General features: G+C 50.9%; 1 protein-coding gene and 1 long non-coding RNA gene across 7 annotated transcripts in view; one reads left to right on the top strand and one right to left on the bottom strand.

The window, feature by feature from the left end:
* Positions 1 to 4,241: 4,241 nt before the first annotated feature.
* Positions 4,242 to 20,860, bottom strand: NPY4R2 (neuropeptide Y receptor Y4-2). Its single transcript, XM_079899920.1, has 4 exons — positions 20,079 to 20,860; positions 19,274 to 19,368; positions 18,825 to 18,951; positions 4,242 to 7,731 (listed from the first exon to the last, which is right to left on the bottom strand). The coding sequence occupies exon 4, from the start codon at positions 7,689 to 7,691 to the stop codon at positions 6,558 to 6,560; it is 1,134 nt and encodes a 377-aa protein (XP_079756046.1). The 5' UTR covers positions 7,692 to 7,731; positions 18,825 to 18,951; positions 19,274 to 19,368; positions 20,079 to 20,860; the 3' UTR covers positions 4,242 to 6,557.
* Positions 19,289 to 22,615, top strand: part of LOC307175076 — a 100,779-nt gene continuing 97,452 nt past the window's right edge. For all 6 annotated transcript variants that reach the window (XR_013824246.1, XR_013824247.1, XR_013824248.1 and 3 more), the window contains exon 1: positions 19,289 to 20,025. This is a non-coding gene — a long non-coding RNA (uncharacterized lncRNA). The remainder of the gene's footprint in view (positions 20,026 to 22,615) is intronic.

The raw sequence follows: 22,615 nt of genomic DNA on the forward strand, positions 1-22,615 counted from the left end.
TTCTCAGGACCCAGAAGCCCCAGTCTTGTCTGTCTGTATATTTGCAGCCGTTGTGAGATGTATCAGAGCCTTGAAGAGGTACTCTGGGGAGAAGCCCCACCACCAGACCAAGTCAGGCCAAGGGCCTTGTCACTAAAGATGTCGGTCCAAGTGAGCATGACACGCTTTAAGGCAGAGATGACAGCTGTGCTCACTCCTCCATCACCAGACCATCTCTCAACAGGGTGTAGGAATCACAGATTTCTTCTCTGAAGAACTTCCAGGTCTTTTCAGGATTTTCTCAGGCATCATTGTGTCCCTACAAAGCAGTAAGTCACAGCAACTCCCAACTTCTAGCCGAGAAGCTTGACCTTGATTGAAACAGTCCTTGATTCTCAGAAGAACTGAGGCCACAGGTCACAGATGAAGGGCAACTTACCTGGTGGCATCTCTGGGAAAATAGTTCCTGTGCCGGCTTACTCCACCCTGTCTACCAGGGCATCCTGCTGAGCACTACCCCACCCCGTATCCCAGGACCCCACCTGGTTTGCTGACCTCAGTGTCCTATCAGCAGATTCAGCTCTGGGAAACTGGAATTCCTTTGGCCCACATCCAGCTCCAGATCAGCTCACACCCCAGTCTAGCCATAACCCAGCCCCACCCCTCAGCATGACTTGGTCAGGCCTTGGCCAAAGCTCTCAAGAGCTCCAGACTCAAGCATCTGGCCATCCATCTGCACACCCAAGAGGGCCCCAAACACAGCATGTCCAAAGATAAACCAAAAAAATTAAAACCCTCTCGATCTCACTAAATGGACCAGACATATACCTACTTTCCCAAGTCTGGAACCTGGGAATCTTCTTTCTCTCTCCCACACCCAAGTCATCCTGTCCGCTTGACACCCAAGTATCTTTCTAATCCATTTATCCTCTCTAAGTCCACTTCTGCTTTTGTTGCTTGCCTGGCATTACTTTCTTTGGGGACGACCTCTGTGCCCTGGTATGATAACCCGGCACATCCATGTGATTCAAGTGGGGCTGACCCCACCATCTTGATCTAGGTGTGGTCAAGGGATCCAGGCCTGGATACAGAAAGTGTTCCAGCCACTCGGCCACAGTCATCAGTTAAGGGCTGAACTATCAGAATCCTCCCTGGAGTTCTTACTGGGCATGGCGAGAAAGCTATGCCCTTTCTCCTTGGGCTCACAAGGACCAAGGTAAGACAGGAGCTGTGGGGCCTCTTACTATCACATGTAGAGTGCAAAGCCATGAAGAGACCAGCAGAATCAAGGGATGAGAGAGAGTGATAGAGACCAGGGGGCAAGGAAAGGAGAGCTCTGATGTCATTGTTTTAACCCCTGAATCCAGCCTACAGTCAAAGAACTTCCTTTGGACAGCCCCATGACATGAGTCTGTAAATTCCCTATTTCATCATAACAAGTTTGAATTGTGGTCTGTCTCCAACTACTGAACACCTGCTGACCCAGTAGCTCACATGGACGGGTCTCCCTCCCTTCAATCTCACCTCCTGTATTAGTCTGCTAGGGCTCCCATAACAAAGTATTACAAACTGGGTGGCTTAAGCAACGGAGATGTATTGTTCACAGTTCTGGAGGCTGGAAGTCCAAAATCAAAGGGCCAGCAGGGTTGGTTCCTTTTGAGGGCTGCAAGGGAGAATCTGTCCATGCCTTTCTAGTAACTTCTGGTGGTTTCCAGCAATCTTTGGCCCTTCTTGGCTTGTAGAAGCATCACCCAGATCTCTGCCTTCAACCTCACATGGCATTCTTCCTGTGTTTGAGTGTCTCTGTGTCCAAATTTCCTCTTTTTGTAAAGACACGGTCATATTGGATTAGGGACCCTCCGTACTCCACTATGAGCTCATCTTAACTGAGAACATCTTCAATGCCCCTATTTCCAAATAAAGTCACATTCTGAGGTATGCAACGAAATGAATTCTGGGATGCAACGAAATGAAACGAGGGAGTTGCCATTTACTGAAAGGGGAAGATTAAGGAAGAAGAGGTGAGGAGGCAAATCAGGAGCCTGCTTTTGAACACGCTGATTGGATGTCCAGTAAACACAAAGTAATGGCTGGATAAACAAATCTGGAGAGCAGGGAGAAGTCCAGACTAGAGATTCCCATTTGGGAGCATTGGACATTGAAACATTTGGTGGTATTGAAAGCCAGGAGGGCTTGCCTGGTGGCACAGTGGTTGAGAGTCCGCCTGCCGATGCAGGGGATACGGGTTCGTGCCCCGGTCCGGGAAGATCCCACATGCCACGGAGTGGCTGGGCCCGTGAGCCATGGCCGCTGAGCCTGCGCATCCAGAGCTTGTGCTCTGCAACGGGAGAGGCCACAGCAGTGAGAGGCCCGCGTACCGCAAAAAAAAAAAAAAAGAAAGCCAGGAGCCTGGATGAACCCACCTAGGGAATGAGAGCAGATGGGCCTCCATGGCTTCCTGGGGACAGGCCAATGTTCCCAGGTCAGGGAGATGAGAGCCCAGGAAAGGAGCCTGAGAAGGAGTGCCCAGTGAGTCAGGAGAGAACCGCAAGTGTGGCATCCTGAAGTAGTCACATGCAGAAGAGTTTCAAAGAGAAAAAACTGACCAACTGCCGCATGATACTGATTGCCACATAAGACAAGACTGAGAACTGGCCATGGGATTTGGCAACACGGAGGTCACCAGTGACCTTGGCAAGAGCTACTTGGATGGACAAAACAGCATGGGAGGAGGAGAAGCAGAGACTTCGAGATTCCACAAGCCTCTGGAGTTTTGTGTGAAGGGGAGCCCAGAAAACTGGTGATGTTGGACTGATGCTCGTGAGTGAATGAGAGGAAAACAAGATCGAGTGAACATGGGGGTCTTTTCATTAATGGTAATTTTTCAACAGTGTCCAGGGTACAGGGAAGCAGGCACTAGTCAGGGAGTGGAAATCATTCCAGCCTCTTGGGAAATCACTTTAGCAATACACATCCAGAGCCTTGAAAGATGTCCATGCCCTTTGACCCACTAATTCCACTTCTGGAAATCTCTCCTCAGGAAATAATTCCAAATACAGAAGAAAGTTCTCTGCATAGACATTTGTCACAGAATTATTTATAATAGGTCTAGGAACATCTAAATATGCCACAATAGGTAATGATTAAGGATGCAGGATGGATCCACTGACTGGATTATAAACTCCCTGAGAACAGGGATGGTGTCTATTTTATTTATCACTTACCCCCAGTACCTACCATGTAACTGATATTTGTTGAATGAATGAATAAATATTCTTATAAAGTTAAGCAAAAACAAGATAAAATAATCCTTAAATTTACACGTAAATCTGCATACGCTCACAGTATCTCAACCATGTTTTAAAAAAACAAACAAAATACACCCTAACACTATATATATAAAAACTAAAGAAATAACTCCCTAAAATGTAAACGGTAATCATCTTTGGGTGGTGAAATATGATTTCCTTTTTCATTTTATTTTAATTTTGCATATTTTAAAAAATGAATATGATTACTTTTATGATGGGAAAAAACAAGTCAAGGTCATTTCTTTACAAAGGGAGGGCTTGGGAGTTCTCTGGCGGTCCAGTGGTTAGGACTCAGGACTTTCACTACCATGGCCCGGGTTCAATCCCTGGTTGGGGAACTAAGATCCCACAACCCACATGGCACAGCCAAAAAATAAGAAATAAAAATAATAAGGAAGGGCTAAAGTTAGGCAGGATTTACACTCTCATCGACAGGACTCAATAAGGTTTTGCACCCTCTGAGTGTCCCCAGGCAGTCTTTGTCGGTGTGAGTCTCCAATTCCAGCCATGGTGCTCCTATGAAGATGGGTTCCTCCCACTACTATCAGGGACAGGTCTGTTTTCTGGGTGAGAAAAGGCCCCTCCAAGCGCTAAAGAGAGATGCTGTTCAGAGGTACCAGCTTTCACTGGAGCATTTTCTAGATTCTTAACCAGCTGGCAAAAATAATATCCAGCGAGATGGAAAACTGTTGATGATACAGTTTTAAGTGAAACAGAGCAGAATACAGAGGAGCATGTTTGCCAAGAATATAACCATGCAAACTGTTCATTTCACAAATATTTATTGAAGGAAGGAAAAGGCCACAAGAAATATGTCCACATGCAGCCAGATATACAATCAAAACTGAATCCACCTTTTTAGCAATACCATTTTACAGCCATATCTCTAGAACTAGGATTCCTATAGCTCTACTGTAGATCCCACCGTGGGTGTCTGAAGGTGCTCACTGACTGGCTCCAGGCTCCAGAGCAATCTGTTTCCTAGAGGAGAGCTTCTCGAATGTTTGCACCATTAACTCGGAGATCTTGATAAAATGCAGATTCTGATTCAATAGGTCTGGGGTGGGAAGAGAGATTCTACATGCCAAGCTCCAAGTGATGCTAAGGCTGCTGGTCTTCTGAGCACACTTTGAGATACAAGTGCCAAAGGTGCTGGATAACTGGGAAACCCCAAGGGTCATTAGGAACAGGAGCAGAAGACAGCCATCCACGCAAGTTGCGCCAACCCAGCAAGGTGAGGGGAGCACAGAAGATACTCAGCGAGGCTTCCATCCTCTACCTGAATTCCCAATGCCAAGCACCTTCACCAGATGCTCAGCCTGGTCCCCCAGTCTTCAAGCATGCTAGCACCCTAAAGCATCTTGGCACCACTGAGATGAGTGGTGACACACAAACTCCAGGCAACCGTCTGGGATCTGGAGGGGCCTGAGGCCCCCAGTTCCTTGCGGAGCTTGAGCAATGACATCTTTCTGGAATGGGTCCCAGGGTCTGGGCTTTGCTGGCAGTTGGTTACCTGGAGCAGCCAGCAGCAGGTGGCACCAGAGGACAAGCACGAGCTGCAACCGAGAGAATGGCTCAACCACCTGCCCAAAAAACCAGGATAAAGGTGAGCAAAGGGATGGAATGAGAGATGTGACCAAAAGTTGGGACAAAATAAACAGTTCCAGGAAGGGAGCTGGTGACTCAAAGAGCAGTTGTCTTTGGTGTCAGCTGTACAGGTTCTTGGTCAGAGGCCAGGCCAGAGAGATGATCAAATGTGGCTGTTCAATCTCCTGCTACCTGGCCCTTTGCCAGATGCCCTGTGTAGAGCCAACCCTAGGAGCCTCACAGTGACACCCCTCGAAGGGTCTGGGGACTTGAATACCCTGCCCCGGGAGGCCGTGGTGGGTCCAGCCACTAGCCACTCTGCAGGACTGAGCAGGTACAACCAGGTCTGGACATCCCATCCAAGGTGGCCCACAGCAATCTTGACATTTCCCTTTCTGCAAGGACAAGCTGTCTGGTCCACACACAGATGAAGCCTTGGATCCAGAAGCCTGAACCTTGACCTCCACGGGTGAGATATTCACACTCATCGTAGCCCTTTCTCCATTTCCCAGGCTGGCTGGAGGAAGGGGGACACTCTGCTCCTTTCAGCCCATGCCCCAGACTTTAAGAACTCCCTCCCTGGCCCTGCCATTACTGAAAGCCACTGGGAGGCCCGAAGTCCTGGGGAGGCTTCGGAAGAATGGTGACACATCACCTGGGGCAAGTCAGCTCAGGGGCAGAGTGGAACGAAGGAGGCTGGAGTCATGGCCTTAAGTACTGTAAGTCTCTGCAGTGGGTGGACTGGGGAGGGTCGCAGAGTCCTTGGCCAGCTGCCTTGTCAAGAGAGGTCCTGGGAGGCAAGGAAGTGCAGGCGAGAGAGTGTGGCTGCAGCAGCCTGGGCCCTTCCTACACTGGACTGTGGCGCAGGGTGCTGTCCTCAGCTCAGCACTCAGCAGGGGCACCTGCTACCTTTCTTGTCACCATGGTAAATCTTTCTGGAGCTCTCTCCCTGTGCCAGGGACTGTCCCAGGCATAGGGGACCCAAGCTCTTTGACAATACAGATGTCACCCTCAAGGGGCCCACAGTCCTATCAAGGAGATATACTTGCAGGCTTATTTCCATTCAAGGTGGCAGATACAAAGAAAGAGAAAAAGGATGGAGTAGCATGTGAACCCTGGAATTCCTGCTGCTCAGGGCTGATTTTCCTACTGCAGAGGAGTGTGAGCTGGCTGCCAGGGTCCATTCTCTGCAGCTGGATGTGCTAATGATATACAGTAATCCCCCTGTCTTGCCTCCATAGAACTCTTTACCACTTACAAAGCCCATCCACAAACATCGTCTCCCACAGAGGTTAGGGGTTTACCAAGGTCCAGAGCTCTGACTCCACGTGTTCTTCCCCTCACCCCACCACGGCCTTGCAGCCTCACTGGTGGAAGTGAAATCCCTGGGCTCCCGGGCTGGGCATCTGTTGCTGAGTTACCAGAATGAACTACAGACCATCAATCAGACCATCTCCGGCTCTGGCATCTGCTCAGGATGCAAGACATACTGTGTGTGACCTGCAGAACCCAGACTCAGAATCCTCCCAAGAACAACAGCTGAACCATCAGAACGCTCGGCTTCACAAGGCCCCTATCTGGGCCCCACAAAGCCAGTGCCACCCCCAGCTTGCAACGTGCCCACTTAGCTAAGTGGGGGAGGCTGGTAATGAACATGGCAGAGAGAAGCCCTAACCCTGGCTAGATGGGGTTGGACCTGCCACTGAGCCTCAGAGACCCTTTGGAGACTTCCGTGTGCACTGTGGACAGAGGCAGATGCTCGGACTCCTCCACAGGGACACTCTGCTGGCAAGTCAGCACCAAGGCCTTGACCTCCTTCTTGAAGTTGGTGTTGAGAAAGCCATAGATGAAAGGGTTGACACAGGTAGAGGCCATGGCAAGCAGGTGGCACACCAAGAAGATGAGGTTGCCATGACAGATGGGGATGGCCTCATGGTACCAGTCCTCCAGGCTGTTGAACACATGCAGGGGCAGCCAAAGCACAGCAAAGGCAGCCACCATTACCACAAGGACCACATTGATCCGCTTCATCTGCCAAGCCCGAAAGCTGTAGGTGCCCTTGCGGAATACCCGCCCCCGCTTCCGCAGACGCTGGTAGATGCGAGCGTAGCAGACCAAGATGAAGGCCAGTGGGATGCAGTACTGGAAGAGCAGCAGAAAGGTGGTGTAGATGATGCGGTGATGGTCCAGTGGCCAGGACTCAGTACAGACCACCTTATCCACCAGAAACTCCAGAGCCTTGGAGTGGTTCTTATGAAAGACATTCTCTAGGGTGCTGTTAGCCAGGAAGGGCAAGGAGAGGAAGCCCGCGATGAGCCAGATGACCACAATCCCCAGGTAGGCCTGCGAGACACTGGGTTTCCAGCCTGTTGGATTGATGATGAGCTGGTGCCTCTCCAGAGCCACAAGTACGAGCGAGAGGATGGAGACTGTCACCGACATACACTGGATAAAGGCCGATATCTTGCAAAGGACCTCGCCAAAGATCCAGTAGTCCATGATGGTGTAGATAGCCGTGAGTGGCTGGCAGATGAGGCACATGAGGAAGTCAGAGAAGGCCAGGTTGGCAATAAGCAGGTTGGTCACATTGGCCTTCTCCTTCTGCCTAATGGTCACACATATCAGGCAGAGGTTGCCCAGGACTCCCACAATGGTCTCAATGCTGTAGGAGGTGACAATGAAGACCATTGGGTCTATGGAATCCTGGCAGTAGTCAGAGAAGTTGTATGGAGTGTAAAGAGAACTTGACTTGCTCCTGTTTTGACCCTGTGGGGATTCTGGGAACAGCAAGGCCAGGAAGTGAGAGATGTTCATGGTGGATGTGAAAAGATTCCAGGAGATTCAATGACGACATCTGCAAAGCAAAGACAAATGGCACTGAAGGATAGTGCCTCCTGTGTGGAATCCATGGAAGAGTGGGGACCAGGTAGAGAGGTTCATGGCTGCTTCCTTCCCAGGGCTGAGACCTAGAGGACCTGAAACTCAGAGATGTAAAGCAACTTGCCCATAGTCACACAGCTAATAAGTAATGGGGCCCAGATACAAACCCAGGTCTGTCTGACGTCAGAACCTGTTCCACAAATTCCCTCTGACCTCAGAGTTTGAGGCTATTTTGATGATAAAGAAGTTGGACTGTTGTATGCAGAGTTCAGGAGGCTTTGAAAGAACGGTGACGAATCACCTGGGGCAAGTCAGCTCCAGGTCAGAGTGGAGCGGAGGAGGCTGGAGTCATGGCCTGGAGGCTGGAGAACTATTTAGGGAACACGGGTAGAAATCCCCTTATCACATTTTATGCAAATAGAGACAGCAACACATTCTGCCATGTGCTCAGGTCCTTCCATGGCACCCCCTTTAGGACAGAACAAAAACCTCAGGGTTTGACACACAGTGTGCCCTCCTGGTCTCAGTCCCTACCTGCCCTGCCAGCCTTGTTTCTCAGGTGACACATGGCAGAGTTGAAGACAGCCAGGTATGCAAAGACTGGGTCATCAGCACACCAGCTCTCTCCTCCTGACCCCTATGTGTACACACACACCAGGCCAAGGTCAAGGGATGCCCACTGCCTTCCCTATGGGTCCCCTCCATGCCTATGCTCAAGTTACAGCTTGCAGCTCCCAGACTCCAGCCTGGGCCATACCTCCATGTCCCGGCCCAGCCTGGCCGTTTTCCTCTGGTGCCTCAACACAAGGGACTTAATTGGAATTTGGACTCCAGAGCCTCCAGGTGGTAATGCCTATGAGAGATATTTTGACGTGGAGCGCCACCGCATCATCACACACCACTGGGGCTCACCTTCCTCATGACTTCTCTAGTCATCACTAATCCCACAAGCAGTTCTCAACCTTCAGGAGACACCGGAATCATTCTAGGAGCAGATTGAAAGCGCAGATTCCGGAATCCCTCACCAGGAGATGCAGTTAAGTGAGTCCAGGATGGGGCCCAAGAATCTGTATTTTAACAACTGACCCGTATGACTCCGATGCACATGGTCCTTGGACCCCATTTCGATAAGTACAGTTCATAGAGGAACACCCTATGACAGATACTCTTTAAGGCCTTATGATCGTCGTGTCTATTTGTGAACTGTGAACATTATATATGTTCTTTATGTTCAAGTGCTAAGTTAGAGACAGTTTTTACAGGGTATAGCCAAAATTAACCAGAGGCCAATAAAACCTATTTGTCAGCCGTCAAAAACGTCACTCACTGTACATTTAATTTGGCTTATAAAGGTGAGGCACATTTTGCCACGTACAAGACCGTCATGAATTCAAATGATAGTTTATAGTCTGGTTATTTCGGCTACCCAATCCCAGAGGCAAGAGGATTTTTCTGGTACCACAGTCTTCGGGCAAAAAGAGTCATTTGGAATTGAATGTGACAAAATGAAATATACCAGGTGAAATATAAGGTCCAGTATTTGAGGGAAAAAACAGCCATAGCTGCATGAAACTGTGGCAGATACACTGTGCTCAGAAGCAGCAAGTAAGATGGAAACCCAAGACTCGGTTGACCAACAGCCAGGGCTGGGTCAACAGTGGGAAACAACACCATTGGTTCCAAACTAGCCAAGCTCAGCATGATCAGAGTGCCATTACTAGACGGGGAGGGCTCCAGAAAATCCTCCCTGCTTCGTTCATTCATTCACTCAGTAAGCAGGTACCAAGTCCCACGCTAGAAACAAGGTCTGCAAAGATGACTTATACAGCCATGTCCCTCCCAGACCAGGGGAACTGGCCACCAGGAACACAGATGAACCTCAATGCCACACTGCCATCGCCAAAACCAGTATGAATGGAATGCCTGTGAGCTGGGAGATCAAGGAAGGAAGGAAGGAGATGAGAGAAGAGGGGACATGGATCCAGGGCTCAAAGGATGAAGAGGAGTTAACTATCCAAATAGACAAGGTGGAGGAAGGAATTCAAGGTACAGGAAACAGGGTACAGAGGCAAGGAGGCAGGAAAGAAGGAAGCCTCCTCAGAGAACAGTAAGCAGTTCAGAATAGCTAGAGCCTAGAGTAGGTGGAAGGGAGTGACAAAAGATGGGCTGGAGAGGTGGGCCAGACCAGGAATGCTGGGTGAGCTGCTGAAAGGCTGCCAGCAAGCCCAAGTTCATTCCAGAAAGGTCACTTGGATGTAGAGAATAGATTGAGGGAAAGGGCCAAGACAGGAGGAGGGGGAGGGCTGAAGGCAGCACTGGGGATCTGCCTGACTTGCAGCCCTCTTCTCAGACAATCCATAAAGAGCTAACAAAAGGGGTGGTCACCAGTGAGCCAGTCCCTGCTGATTAGACCACACAGATGCCTGAACCCAACTCAGCCCTTCCCAGCAGCTTCTGGGACTGGGGCAGAGGAGGGAAGTGCTGGGGCTGGGAGAGCATCAACATGGGAAGGAGATCTTGGGGGGACCAAGAAAGGAGCAGAACTGCCAGCTGGCCCTTGCATCTTTCTCCAGAGCTGCAGATGCTGGAAGGGAACACCACTTATGGACCACTCCATAAGCCCCTACCCCAGAAAGGCCCTCTGTACACAGGAACTGAGGATTTCCAGAAGCATTCTCCAGGGGCAAGGCAGTAATAATTCAAACCCCTGAGCCCCAGGTCAGCACGAAAGCTGGTTTCCTTCTGTAGAAAGTGCACAGGGGCAGTAGGGAGGAGGCAGTGGCAGCACGCATGCAGAGGTGACTCTGGTCTGAGTTTGGTCCCGCAGACACATGGGAGGCCCAAGCAGCCTCAGGGGCTGTACCTGGGCAGGGGTTGGGGAGAGAATGGAAGCAACTGAGCCTGCCATACCCAGAGGAGCAGGAAGGGAATTTGGAAAGACAGGTAGGGGAGGGAAGGCGGGAGCCCAGTCTTGCAGGGAGCCCAAGGAGGGGGTGTGTCTTGCCTCACCCTGGAGAGCGCACACTTTGCTGGGAGACAGAGGGCAGAAGGGACTTTAGCCTTCACTGAGCTTTGGGCACAAGACATCTCCCTGATCATTAATCCACACTGCAGCCCCGGGAGGAAGGCATTCCTAGGCTGAACCATGTGAAATTGCCAGTATCCAAGCACTTTCAACCTGCAAAGACAGCAAATTCATATGATTGGATCTAATATCAGCCCCATTTCAAAGAGGAGGACACTGAGGCCCAGTTAGATGAAGGGACCTGGCCAATGTCCCCACAGTCAGTAAGTGGCAAAGCTGAACTGGAACCCTGGTCAGTCTGATTCTGAAGCCCCCTGCACCAGGCCCTGCCAGACAGAGATTTTGAAAAGGAGGAAAGAGGAGCGGGGCCTGTCTTGAAGCAGGAGGTGAACTAATGTGGGGCAGGTGGAGCGGTAGAGGCAGGGTTGGATATGGACATCCAAGGTCCCCAACAAAGCGTGACTGGGTGAGCACCTGGGGGTGCCGGATGTGGCTCGCCCAAGTGAGAAGATGCCCCAGGTGGGGTGGCAGCTGCCCAGCATCCCCTGGCCTCGGGCCCCAGCATGCCGGCTCAGAGCCCCCTCCTCCCGGGGCAGCTCTGCGGACAGCCCAGCCTCTCCAGCCCCTCATCCTTCCCAAGCAGATGCGGGTTTGGAGTCCCTAATGGAATGACACTCCTAGATAGAGCTGCCTCCTTCCCGACACAGTTCGGAACCCCAGAGGCCCCTCGCCGGGGCAGAACACAAGAGCACAGCTCCCAGGGGAGAGACGTAGGCTTGAAGGGCTATCACAAGCTAGTGTCCATCCCTTGCAGCCTCCAGCAATGCAACTCTTCACCAGGATCACCTCAAGGTGATCGCATCCACTCCCCAGGGCTGCTGAGCTGGGGCCACTCCGACCACTTCAAACCCTTCTGGGTGATTTGGAGTTCCCCCGAGGGCCCTCACACCAAGACTGTCCCGCACTTCCCACTGCATTCCTCAGAGATGCCCAGTGAGCGCCAGGAGACCTCAGGTCCTCCAGGCACACCCCAGGGGGTGGCAATTCTGGGAGCGGGAAGGCAGACTATTGTGCAAAGTCAGTGAAATAGTGTCTCCGGGTTTAGATCCCAAGCAGCTCTCGTTCTGCAACCCGGGGGGGAGGGGGGAGGGAGGAGCCCTCCACTGCAGCCTGCCTTCCCAGCACTCAGAGGAAAACTAATGGATAATACAAATAATATCAATTCTCCCATGAGGTTAAGAATGGAGAGAAGAATGTCTGCTTTGTTTCCTGAAATTTCAGCAAACAGCTTCTGTCTCCTAAAGCCCGCGGCGCCCACATTTTCCACTCACCCCTACCTGCTCTCCCGGCAGCACACAGGTGAGGACAGGTGAGACTGAAGGAGCCCAAGTCCGCTCGAGGGGCAGGGTTTCCCCGCACCGCCCCGGTTGCGCGGCTCTGAGCCCCTGCGAAGCCCACCCGGCGACCCCTCCCCAGGCGCCCGGCAGAGGAAGCGCGCGGCTTCCCGGGTACCCCTCGGGCCCGGGTCCCTTCTGCCCCTGGGATCCACGGGGCAAATCGCGGGGCCCGCGCCGGTCTCACCTGCTTCGGCGGCCCGGCGCTCTCTGCGTGCGGAGCGGAGCCGCCCTGCCGGTCTCCCCGCCCGCTTGCCTCCCTCCCGCGCCGCCGCCGCCAGTGCCCGCCCAGTCTGCCGCCCGCACCGCCCTTGAGGACGCTCTGACCGGCCGCAGGCGACCCAGGCGCCTGCTCCGGAGCTGCGGCCGCGAGCCCTCCCGTCCGCCGTGCGCCAGGAGCTGCAGCCCCGCACGCCGGCCTCCCCAACGCCCACCCCGACCCTACACACAAGAGGGCTGGAACTGCCCTGTTGGTGTTCTCTCTGAGCCCCAGTGTCCTCACCCATGAAATGGGCATAAGAAGACCTGCCTTTCGTGAACTCGTTCACAAATATTAATTACAGGCCTCCTATGAACCTGGCTCCCCTGCTACACACAGAGCTGAGCAAAACAGAGTTCCCGTCCTTGTGTTATCCTGGAGTTCCCAGCCCTGGGGGGAGAAGGCCCATCAAGAACGAGTAAATAAGTTAATAAGTTATTGCAGGGAGTGAGATGCTGTGGCGAAATGGGTCAACTTTAGATATGTGGGCCAGGCAGAGGGCGCAGCAAGTGCAAAGGCCCTGAGACTGGAGGCATTGGCTCACTGCAGATCACTGAAGGGCGGTGTGGCCAGGGCTTTCAGAGGTGCATGTGGGAACTGTCAGGGAGGCCCTGGTAGATCCTGGAAAGGCCTCCAAGATTGTTGCAACAAGAATAAAGTAAGAAAGCACTTCTCTTGGAGCTTCCCTGGTGGCGCAGTGGTTGAGATTCCGCCTGCCGATGCAGGGGACACGGGTTCATGCCCCGGTCCAGGAGGATCCCGCGTGCCGCACAGTGGCTGGGCCCGTGAGCCATGGCCGCTGAGCCTGCGCGTCCGGAGCCTGTGCTCCGCAACGGGAGAGGCCACAACAGTGAGAGGTCCGCGTACCGCAAAAAAAAAAAAAGAAAGCACTTCTCCATTGGAGTCCACGTGAAACAGGACTTGCCTGAAAGGGGACAATGTTTATTACAAAGGCTGCTTCAATTTTGAATACACTAACTTATAATTTCCTCCAGAAGGCCACACGGTAAAATCACGTGTGTACTTGGAGGACCTCCTGAGAGTAGGCTTTGCTTTTGGGGAACTTCCTAAGTATCCGACATATACAACTCTTCTCTAAAACCTTCCATGGCTCCAACTCACAGAAGCGGAATAAAGCAGCAGTTACCAGGGGCCAGGGGGTTGGGGAAATGGGGAGATAATTGGTCAAAGGGTCCAAACTTCCTGTTATAAGATTAACAAGTTCTGGGGATCTAATGTACAGCTTGGTGATTATAGCTAATGATACTGTATTATATACTTGAAAGTTGCTAAGACAGTAGATCTTAAATGTCCTCACCACGAAAAAAAGAAATAGTAATTATGTGATGGGATGGAGGTATTAGCTAATGCTATGGTGGTAATCCTTTTGCCATATATAAATGTATCAAATCAACTCATTGTACACCTTAAATGTACATAATGTTATATGTCAACTATATCTCAATAAAGCTGGGGGGAAAAAAACCTTCCATGGCTCCCCATGACCCACAGGACACGGCCCAGGCCTCCCAGCCGCTCCCCCCAACACACCAAGTAATCCCAGAGGCACCATCCATGGTGCCAACTATGGAAATGTTTCCAGAGTTGTGGGCAGTGACAGCTTTCTAGAATGACAGCTGTCATTTATGGTCCATGTGGGCTCTGCAGACGTTACCCTATTGGATCATCACAACAGCTCTGAGAGGTGGGCATTTTTATTTCTGTTTTACTGATGAAGCCAAGTGAGACTCAAGCATTGAGCAACTTACCCAAAGTCACTCAGCTAAGAAACACTCAGATCCAGTCTGCCAAACACCCATGCCTCTGCTCACCGGCCCCTCCGGGTTTGCAGCTGCCACGTCTTCTTTCAGGACCACTCTCGTCCCTGCCTTGATTGCCTGGGAAAATGCTGCTCCTCCTTCACAGCCCAGCTCCGATGTCCCCTGTGCCATGACGCATTCCCGCAGCCTTCTGTGCTCTGCTGCAGAGGCAGGTGGCAAAGCCTGCTTGTATGTTTACATAACATACTCCCCGTGTCTAGGGCACTATTCCTTGTCTCTGCCCTCAGAGCCCAGCATGGGTCCATATACAGTGACAGCATCCGACAAAGGAAGGAAGGAATGCATTTGACGGAACTTAATCATGATGGCTTCCAGGAGTCTAAAGTGAAGAGTATTTGGGACTTCCCTGGTGGTCCAGTGGTTAGGACTCTGTGCTTTCACTGCAGGGGGCAGGGGTTCGATCCCTGGTCAGGGAACTAGGATCCCACAAGCCACGCAGCGCGGCCAAAAAAGTAAAAACTAAAAAAATAATAAAGTGAAGAGTCTTTCCTGTCCAGAAACCATTCACCTATAGACACCTGTTCTCTGTGTGGGCAAGAACTCAGACACTGACAGCTCCTCCTCGTGGGGAAGCTGTGTGGGGCCGAGGGCTGAGGTCTTACAGGTGAGCCCTTTGAGCAACTGCCCAGGGCTCCCAGGCCTGAGCCCGAGCCCCTATGGATCAGAGAGCAGCTGAGGGAGCAGCGAAAATAGTGACCAGCTCCCACGCCGGACAGCAGCACTTTCTCTTATTCCATCCTCACTCCCACCTTGTGAAGTATGATCACCCCATTTCACAGGTGAGAAAACTGAGGCTCAAAGAAGTGAAATGACTTGTCTCAGTCATCCAAATTGTAGATGGTGGGGTTGGGGTTTGAATCCAAAGTCCGAACTCCTTCTTCAGCACCGGAGAGCCACTGAGAAGGGGACGGAGTGCCTGATAGCAGACATTCCTAGTTAAACCAATGCAGCAGGAGCTAGCTATCAGACCCTTTGCTCAGCCGGGGAAGGAAACAGCAACCCCTGGTGGCAGCTGAGCCCTGAACAGAGCAGAGCAAGAATATCTGGAGCTCCCCAAGAAAGCAAAGCCCATGAGCAAGAAACCGGGAGCTGTACTTCCCCACTCGCTGGCATCTGGGGCCAGGATCCCAGTCTGGGAGGTCCTGCCAGTGGCCAGGCTGCATTCTGCAGTCTCTGAGGAAGGGGCTCAATAGGGTTTTCCCTGCACCATAAAAGTGTCTGGCTTTGTCCAACCTCCTAGACATTGACCTTCCTTAATAGCTTAGTGACAGACCTCACTCCTTGCCCCCTTAGGAATGTTCCACATGAATCACCTTGGAGTCAAAAAGGTGTGTTTGGCCCTCGACAGCTCAAAGTTTGAACTCTCAGTCCACTGCAAGGTCAATCAATGCTGTCCTTGGTCTGATGGAGAAAGCTGAGGGTCAGGAAATGAAGATGGACCCAACCCACTTCCTTGCGGGCCATTTGCTATTACTTTGAGCATCCTGAGAACCAGTGTGGTGAGTGGTCAGGAGCTAGGCGTGGGAGCCAACTCGCCAAGCCTCAGATTCTCTTTTATGAAATGGAGTCAGTAATAAAATCTTGCTTGAGAAAAAATGAGATGAGATGCAAACAGCTCCTAGGACAGTCCCTGGCAGGAAACACATCCTGGAGATCTGTGGCTGCTGTTATCATTCCTGTGTCCTATGTGCCTGTCCACCTCCCTGAGCTCCCTACCCACAGCTAATGAGCAGTGCCTACCAATTCTAGTTGAAAACCTCTCCAGCCACATGGCACGATCCACAACTCTCTCCTGAATTAGTCCAACAGGGTCCTAACGGGCTCTACGTGCTCAGCCATGGGAGCCTGTAAAGTCAGCCTGACACTCTTTCTGGGGTGATGAAAATGTTTTATATCGCCATCTGGGTGGTTGTCACTTGAATGTATAAATACACATAACTTCATCAATTAAGATATCTGCACTGGGCTATCTATAAATTATACCCTAGTAAAAATTTAAAAACAAATTCTAATGATTAAATAAATAAAATCAGTCTGACACTATTTCTCCTTAAGGTTTCCTAAGGTGCCTCCCCCAGACTCCTTCTCCACATAAACTCTTCATTTTTAGGGAATATCATTGTGTTTTACACATCCAGGCTTGTGTAGATGTTGCTTCCAGAACCTGGACTCATTGAGCTCATTTTGCACTTGGAAAACTCCTACTTATTCTTGGAGACACAGCCCTCTGTGAAATGTCCCTGGCCTTCCACCTGCTCATTTTAAAGGGAAGCTGACAAGTATGTCGCCCATACAGAGAGCTCCCGGGTAGCTGTCTTGCTTTTTCCCTGGAAGACCCATAGCAAAGGAAAGCCTTATCAGCTACCCAGGAAAATCCATTTATTTTCCCATTCTTATGAACAGAGAACCAAAGAGTCCCATACATTCAGAAAATCAACAGCACAAAAGAAAAAATCATCAAGATAAATAAAATAATTGGGCTCAAAAGAAGCTGAAATACCTCAGGAAATAGAAAAGAACCTTAAGAGACAAGAAACTTCCATTAATCCTTAGGGAGATTAACAAAGTTGCTGAATCCAGCAAATAAGGGCAGATTGCTATGAAAACATAAGACCAAGAAAGCAAGAAAGAACCCTTGAAAATTAAACGTATGATTGCTGAAACTGAAAAATTTTATTGGGAGGGATGGGAATACTGGGAAGGTAAAGAAATGTCTCATAATGTAGAGCAAAAACACAAAAAGATGGAAATTCTATGCAAAAATAAGAGGCATAGATGATTAAGGCAAATGATCCATTATCCAATTGATAACATTTCCAGGAAGAAGGACCAAGAAAATGAAAGGTAGCATATCAGTCGTACTCTAAGCAGAGAGTTCACCCCCAGATAGCCACATGAAGAGATCTAAATGGGAAGGTAACAGAGAGGCGTGGGCAGAGTTAAGGGAAAATATAGGATATGGTGAGGCAGTCAAAGACTAGCAAAAGAAGTTACCAGCCTACAGCTAATGGAATCAGGGGAGACAATCCAGTCATAGAACTAGGGGACTGTGGAGGAAGGGCTACCTGATTAACTGCTATAGTCTAGAGGCATGGCACCATCACCAGAGACTCAGCATTCATGAGGATGGGCCAGGGTTAGGGAGTCTCAGAGGCTAAGAGCAGGGAGTTGGAGCCCAAGTGGAATGAGAGGATGTCCCCATAAGGGGCAGACCAGGTGGGTGTTGGAGCTGAGTAGGGAGGAGTACATCTGCACAGGGTAGGGCAGCTACTGGAGCAGCCCAGCACTGTGAGAGCAGAGCACCCCGTGGTGGGGAGGGTCTGGCATGGGATGTCGGAGCCAGAACAGAACAAAGAGAGTATCCATACAGGGGAGCAGAGTGTCAGAGCCCAAATACAATGAAGAGGGTGTCCACACAAGAAAAGGGAAGAGCCAAGGTGGAATGCCAAAGCCCAAGCAGAACGAGGTGCTGGTGGGAGGGTGTCCTACTATGGGAAGTTGGCTCCATGCAGGGAGATCAACCAAGCAAAGCGAATATATTAAGAATGATGGGAGCCAGTTTTCTCACTGATTAAGAAGGCAGTTACAAATACAGAAGGGGAGAAAACCAGAATGAGCCCTGTGGCTTTGAATTAGAATTAGAGGTATTATGTAAATTAATGGCTTTCAATATATAGAGATAAATATTAATGTCATTGTGAGACACACACACATATACACACACACTTTTTGTTCTGTCCACTGAGACAGCCTAGGAGCAATGAGCACCCCAATAGCAATGAGCACACCTAGCACCCATATCTGACTTCTAAAAGCCATTCTCCATTCAAAGAATCCAAGGGGCAGGGAAAATACAAGATGAGCCTGTAAGATCTTTGGGGCCTACAAAGTAACAAAATGCTCTAAGAATGATGGAGCATGTTAAAAAGACCCAGAATCCAGTTTGAAGAGGTCCTCACTGGTCAAATCTGGGACAATGTGAGGATTAAAATAAACAATGAAAGTAATGGATAATAACCCACTGAATCAAACAGAAAGCTGAGTCCTTTCCAATATAAATACATGAATAAGTGAAGTGAAAGTTCAATGGGGAATAAGCAGTATGTCAAGCATTCTGATGGTTGATGCCTCTTCTGGTCATTGGTGCTTGTTCTGATGGCTGATGCCTTGTTCTGACAGTTGGCACCTATTCTGACGGTTGGTGCCTATTGTGATATTGGGTGCCTATTCTGATGACTTGTGCCCCTTTTAATGGGTTTTTTTTAATAACCTGTTCACCAGACCAAAACTATGGAAAACATGGTCCTTTAAAATTTAATTCTGAATATAAAATGTTTGGGGAATATAATATCCTTGCACCTGTGTAGATGCATATGTTATTGAGGGAATACAACAATCAGAAATGATTTTTTTGTAGATAACCATTACATGTTTTAACTGCTTTCAATACCAGTATATATCTGACCAAAGAGAACGGTTTCATAAATAATGGATTTTTAAAAATAAAATAAAATAAATAAAAATGTAAATAAATAAAGTAAACCTTACGCTGGAAGCAGACACTCTCAAAAACGCCAACAGGCCTCCTTTGGCTTGTATGCTCCTCCACCTGACAGCTGGCTCCGTTTCTGGATGTGGAATAATCCTCTTTGATTACTGTAGCTGTCTAGTTTATCTGTTGTTGCAGAAAGAATCAGACGTAAGGCACAGTATACACCTCCAGCGCTCATTTGTCTGAATTCGACTTTTAATAAGCTTGGAACAGGAAAGCCACATTTCCTTTCTAAAGTGCTTCAGAACATGTGGCAGTGGTTACCCCTTACATAAGACAGCCTGTTTATATTTATTTTAAAACATTGGTGCTCCCCAAGAATTTCTTTATCTTCCACTTATTTGTGAAGTGGATGTATTCCAGAAGACATTATGGGATGGAAAAAAGCCTCAGGATCCATTTATTCATGCACTTATTTACTAAAAAATAATTACCAGGCTCCTACCATAGGCCAGGCGCTCTTGGAGACCTTGAGGATGCACAGGTGAGCGATATCCTCACCGTTTTTTGTGGCAGTTGAACAACCATCCAAGAAGTTTCCTGGAATGCGTGCGGAAAGAAGCTTCACTCCTACCCGCTTCCAGATATCCCCGCTTTACCCCAAAGTGGAGAGGAGACGTGTCCCCAGGAGCTGTAGGTGAGCGATGGGGCCTAGCCAGGAGCCAGGTCTGCTGCCAAGGCGGGCCTACCCCAGTCCGGACCGCCCGCTTCGGGACACCCGGCGGGCGGGGCACGGAGGGGCCGGGCGGTGCACTCCGCTCCCTGCCCGCCTTCCTCCCGGCCCCCAGGGGGCGCTCGCGCCAAGGCATAGGAGCAGGCGGCGCGTGGGCGACGCGTGCGTTGGCGTAGCCCGCGGATCTTCATAAGGTGGAAACTCTTTGTGGAGGCGTGGTGCCCCGCCGCCCGCTCTGGCCCCGCTTACTCCCTCTAGCTCCCCACACTCTCCGCCGCCCCCGCCCCCCTCCTCTAGAGACTTAGGGCCGAGCGGACCCACCCCCGACGCCTAGAGTGAAGCCCGGGTCCCCGCGGAGCCCGAACTCCCGGCTTGGCGTCTCCTCTCTCTGCCGCCGCTGCGCTGCCCCGGAGCCCGAGGGGAGGGCGGCGCGACCCTCGACCTCGCCCACGGCCGCACCGCCGCCGCACTCGGGCTGGACCCCGCCAGCCGAAGCCCAGTCCACCCTCGGGGCCCCGCGCCTGGTAAGTAGGGGCAGACCCAATACCGGGTCCCTGGGCTGCTGCGGGAGACCAACTTTTGAGTCCCACGTGTTCGCGTTCGTTCGGGGCCGTCCCTGCTGTTTGGGAAGAGCTGGGGGCAGCGTCTTGGTCCAGAGGAACTTTGGTGCGCCGTCTAGCTCCTGCCTTCCACCCGGCCCACCGGGGCCGGCGGGAGTGGGGAGAGGTCCAACCTGCGCCTCCTGAGGGGAATGGGGAGGGGGAGGCGCAGTCTCAGCGTCCCAGCTGCAGTCGCAGCGCCCCACCTACTGAGCGAGGGGAAGTGGGGGGGGGGCGGGGATGTGCGGTGTCACAGGGCTGGAGCCGCTGCAGTGGGACTCAGCCTCCTAACCATTCCCCCCACTCTTACAGTAGGTTCCAGTATTTGATTGAGTCTTGGGCTGTCGGGTTTACAACTCATCCACGGGCTCGAAACTCACCCATTGGCTTGTAGGTCCCTTGAAGAACTCAAAGATCTTGCTTTGTATTTTCCTTGAGGAGGAACCTGGACCCAGCCCTAAGGCTGCACATTGTTTCTGGATTGCCTCTCCCTTGTTTGCGCATCCCCCCCTCCCTTCCCTGATTTGCAAATGTTTGAACCTGCTGTTTGGAACTCGGGGAAGGTCTTGGAGGCTGAATGACGCCTACTTCCTACAAACCAGAAACGGGGGACACAGAAAGGCTTTTGTGTCCAGGAGGGCCCCACAGGGTCCTTGCTTTCAGGCTGATCCCTGAGAGAAGTACTGTTAGGAAGATGCGTTCCTCCCTCCCCTTGAAGGACGCGGGTGGGCTTTAAGGCTCTAGTTCCCCCCACCCCTTGCTCCCGCCTTCCAGGTCCTTGGGGGTGCATGGAGGAGGGGGTGCAGGAGGGGCGAGGGCTGCAGGGGGGGTCGGTGGTTGGCAGTGAGGGAAGTATTGCATGCGCGCCAGTGCGTGTCCTCAGAGGCGCTCCCCGCCCCGACCCCTCGGAACCCAGGATCCCTGATTCCCTAATGGGCTGCCCAGGAAGCCAGTGGGCTGCGTCATGTGTTGCCTTGTCACAAGTAAGAGGAGATGGCCTTCCGCTGCACCAGGAGTGCCCAGGTTTTTGCCGAGACGTCCCCCAGAGCTCCAAGCCCTGGGTCATGAGGCGTAGCTTTGTGGGAGCCGGCGTCCCTGGACCGGGGGGCACTCGAAGGAGATGGTGGGTGCTGACCAGTGAAGCAAACTGGCCTTGGAGGTGGTTCACGCACATCTTTATGCAGGTGAATCAGGCAGCCTGGAACTAGGTGCTGGGTGCCCTGTAAGTGAAGCTGAATCTGGCCTCTGTACCCCGACACCGAATTAAATCTTGGAAACAAAGTTTTGGGTGAAGTACAAAAGAATAGCTTTATTGCTTTGCCAGGCAAAGGGGGCCAGAGCGGGCTAGTGCCCTCAAAAACTATGCGTCCCAACAGGGAGGGGGTAGTGAAGCGTTTTATTAGTAATGGTTCGAAGAGGGCGTGATCAGCTGGTGGACATTTTTCTGATTGGGTTGGTGGTGAGGTAAAGTGGGAGGCAGCATCATCAACCTTCTGGTTCCACCTGGTGGCCTGAGGTCTACGTGCTTGTGGGAAGCATACAGTTAACTTCTCCCACCTGGTTGGGGTTTCAGTATCTGCAAAACAGCTCAAAGGTATTGTTTTGCGTGTCCCTTGAGGGGGAACCAGGACCCTACCCCAAGGCTGCACTATTGTTTCTTTTGGCAGTTCCTCCCTTGTTTGCGCATGCCCCCCCCTTCCCTAATTAGCAACTGTTTGAACCTGCTGGTTGGAACTCAGGGAAAGTAATGGAGACTGAATGAAGCCTATTTTCTGTAATCAAGAAATGGCAGTGTTGACTTAAAAAAAAGAACAACAACATAAGAGTTGCGAGTTATTTGGGGCAAAATGAGGACTGCAGCGAAGCAGACAGCGTTTCAGTGAACTCTGAGAAACTGCTCCGGGGAGACGAGGAGGGGTTTTATAACAAAGGGCAGGTAGTCAGAACGTCAAAAGGTTATTGTTAACTAAAGAAAACCAGGTATCTCAAATTAAGGAATTTAGTGCTTTTCAGTGTGTGGGAAGATGCAAGAGTCTGGGCTCACTGAAATCATTCCTTTGATATGCACCTCAGCCATCTGGGGCCTGTATCCTGTGTTTTCACATCCTGAGTTTCCTCAGGGCTCACCGTAGGGAGTGGCTGCAGTCAGTTGGCTGCTAGATGGCAGGTATTCTTTGCAGCCCTGAGTTCCCTCAGGGCTCACTGGCTCACGTTGAAGGGCTGCAATCGTTGATGACTGTGACATCCTTTGTTTAGTGATATGGCAGGAAATATTCCATTTATAAATATTCCATTACATTTATAAATATTCCATTTATCAGTCCCTCCTCTTGGTCGGAAATTAGACCAATGTTTGGGAGACATTTCATGACCAAATTTTGTCCCACAGCGCTGGGAGGTTCATCCCAGATCAGGTGAAAATTCTTGTTGATACGCAACTCCAGGTGTTAATTTTCAGATTAGGCCCTGTTTAATCATCAGATTAAAGATTTTCTGGATCCTTTTTCTTACTAAC

Source organism: Stenella coeruleoalba (assembly GCF_951394435.1).
Source record: "Stenella coeruleoalba genome assembly, chromosome: 16".
NCBI classification, from domain to species: domain Eukaryota; kingdom Metazoa; phylum Chordata; class Mammalia; order Artiodactyla; family Delphinidae; genus Stenella; species Stenella coeruleoalba.

Excerpts from the sequence above, each read along its gene's own strand:
- NPY4R2 (XM_079899920.1), bottom strand. The coding sequence starts at position 7,691 with ATGAACATCTCTCACTTCCTGGCCTTGCTGTTCCCAGAATCCCCACAG.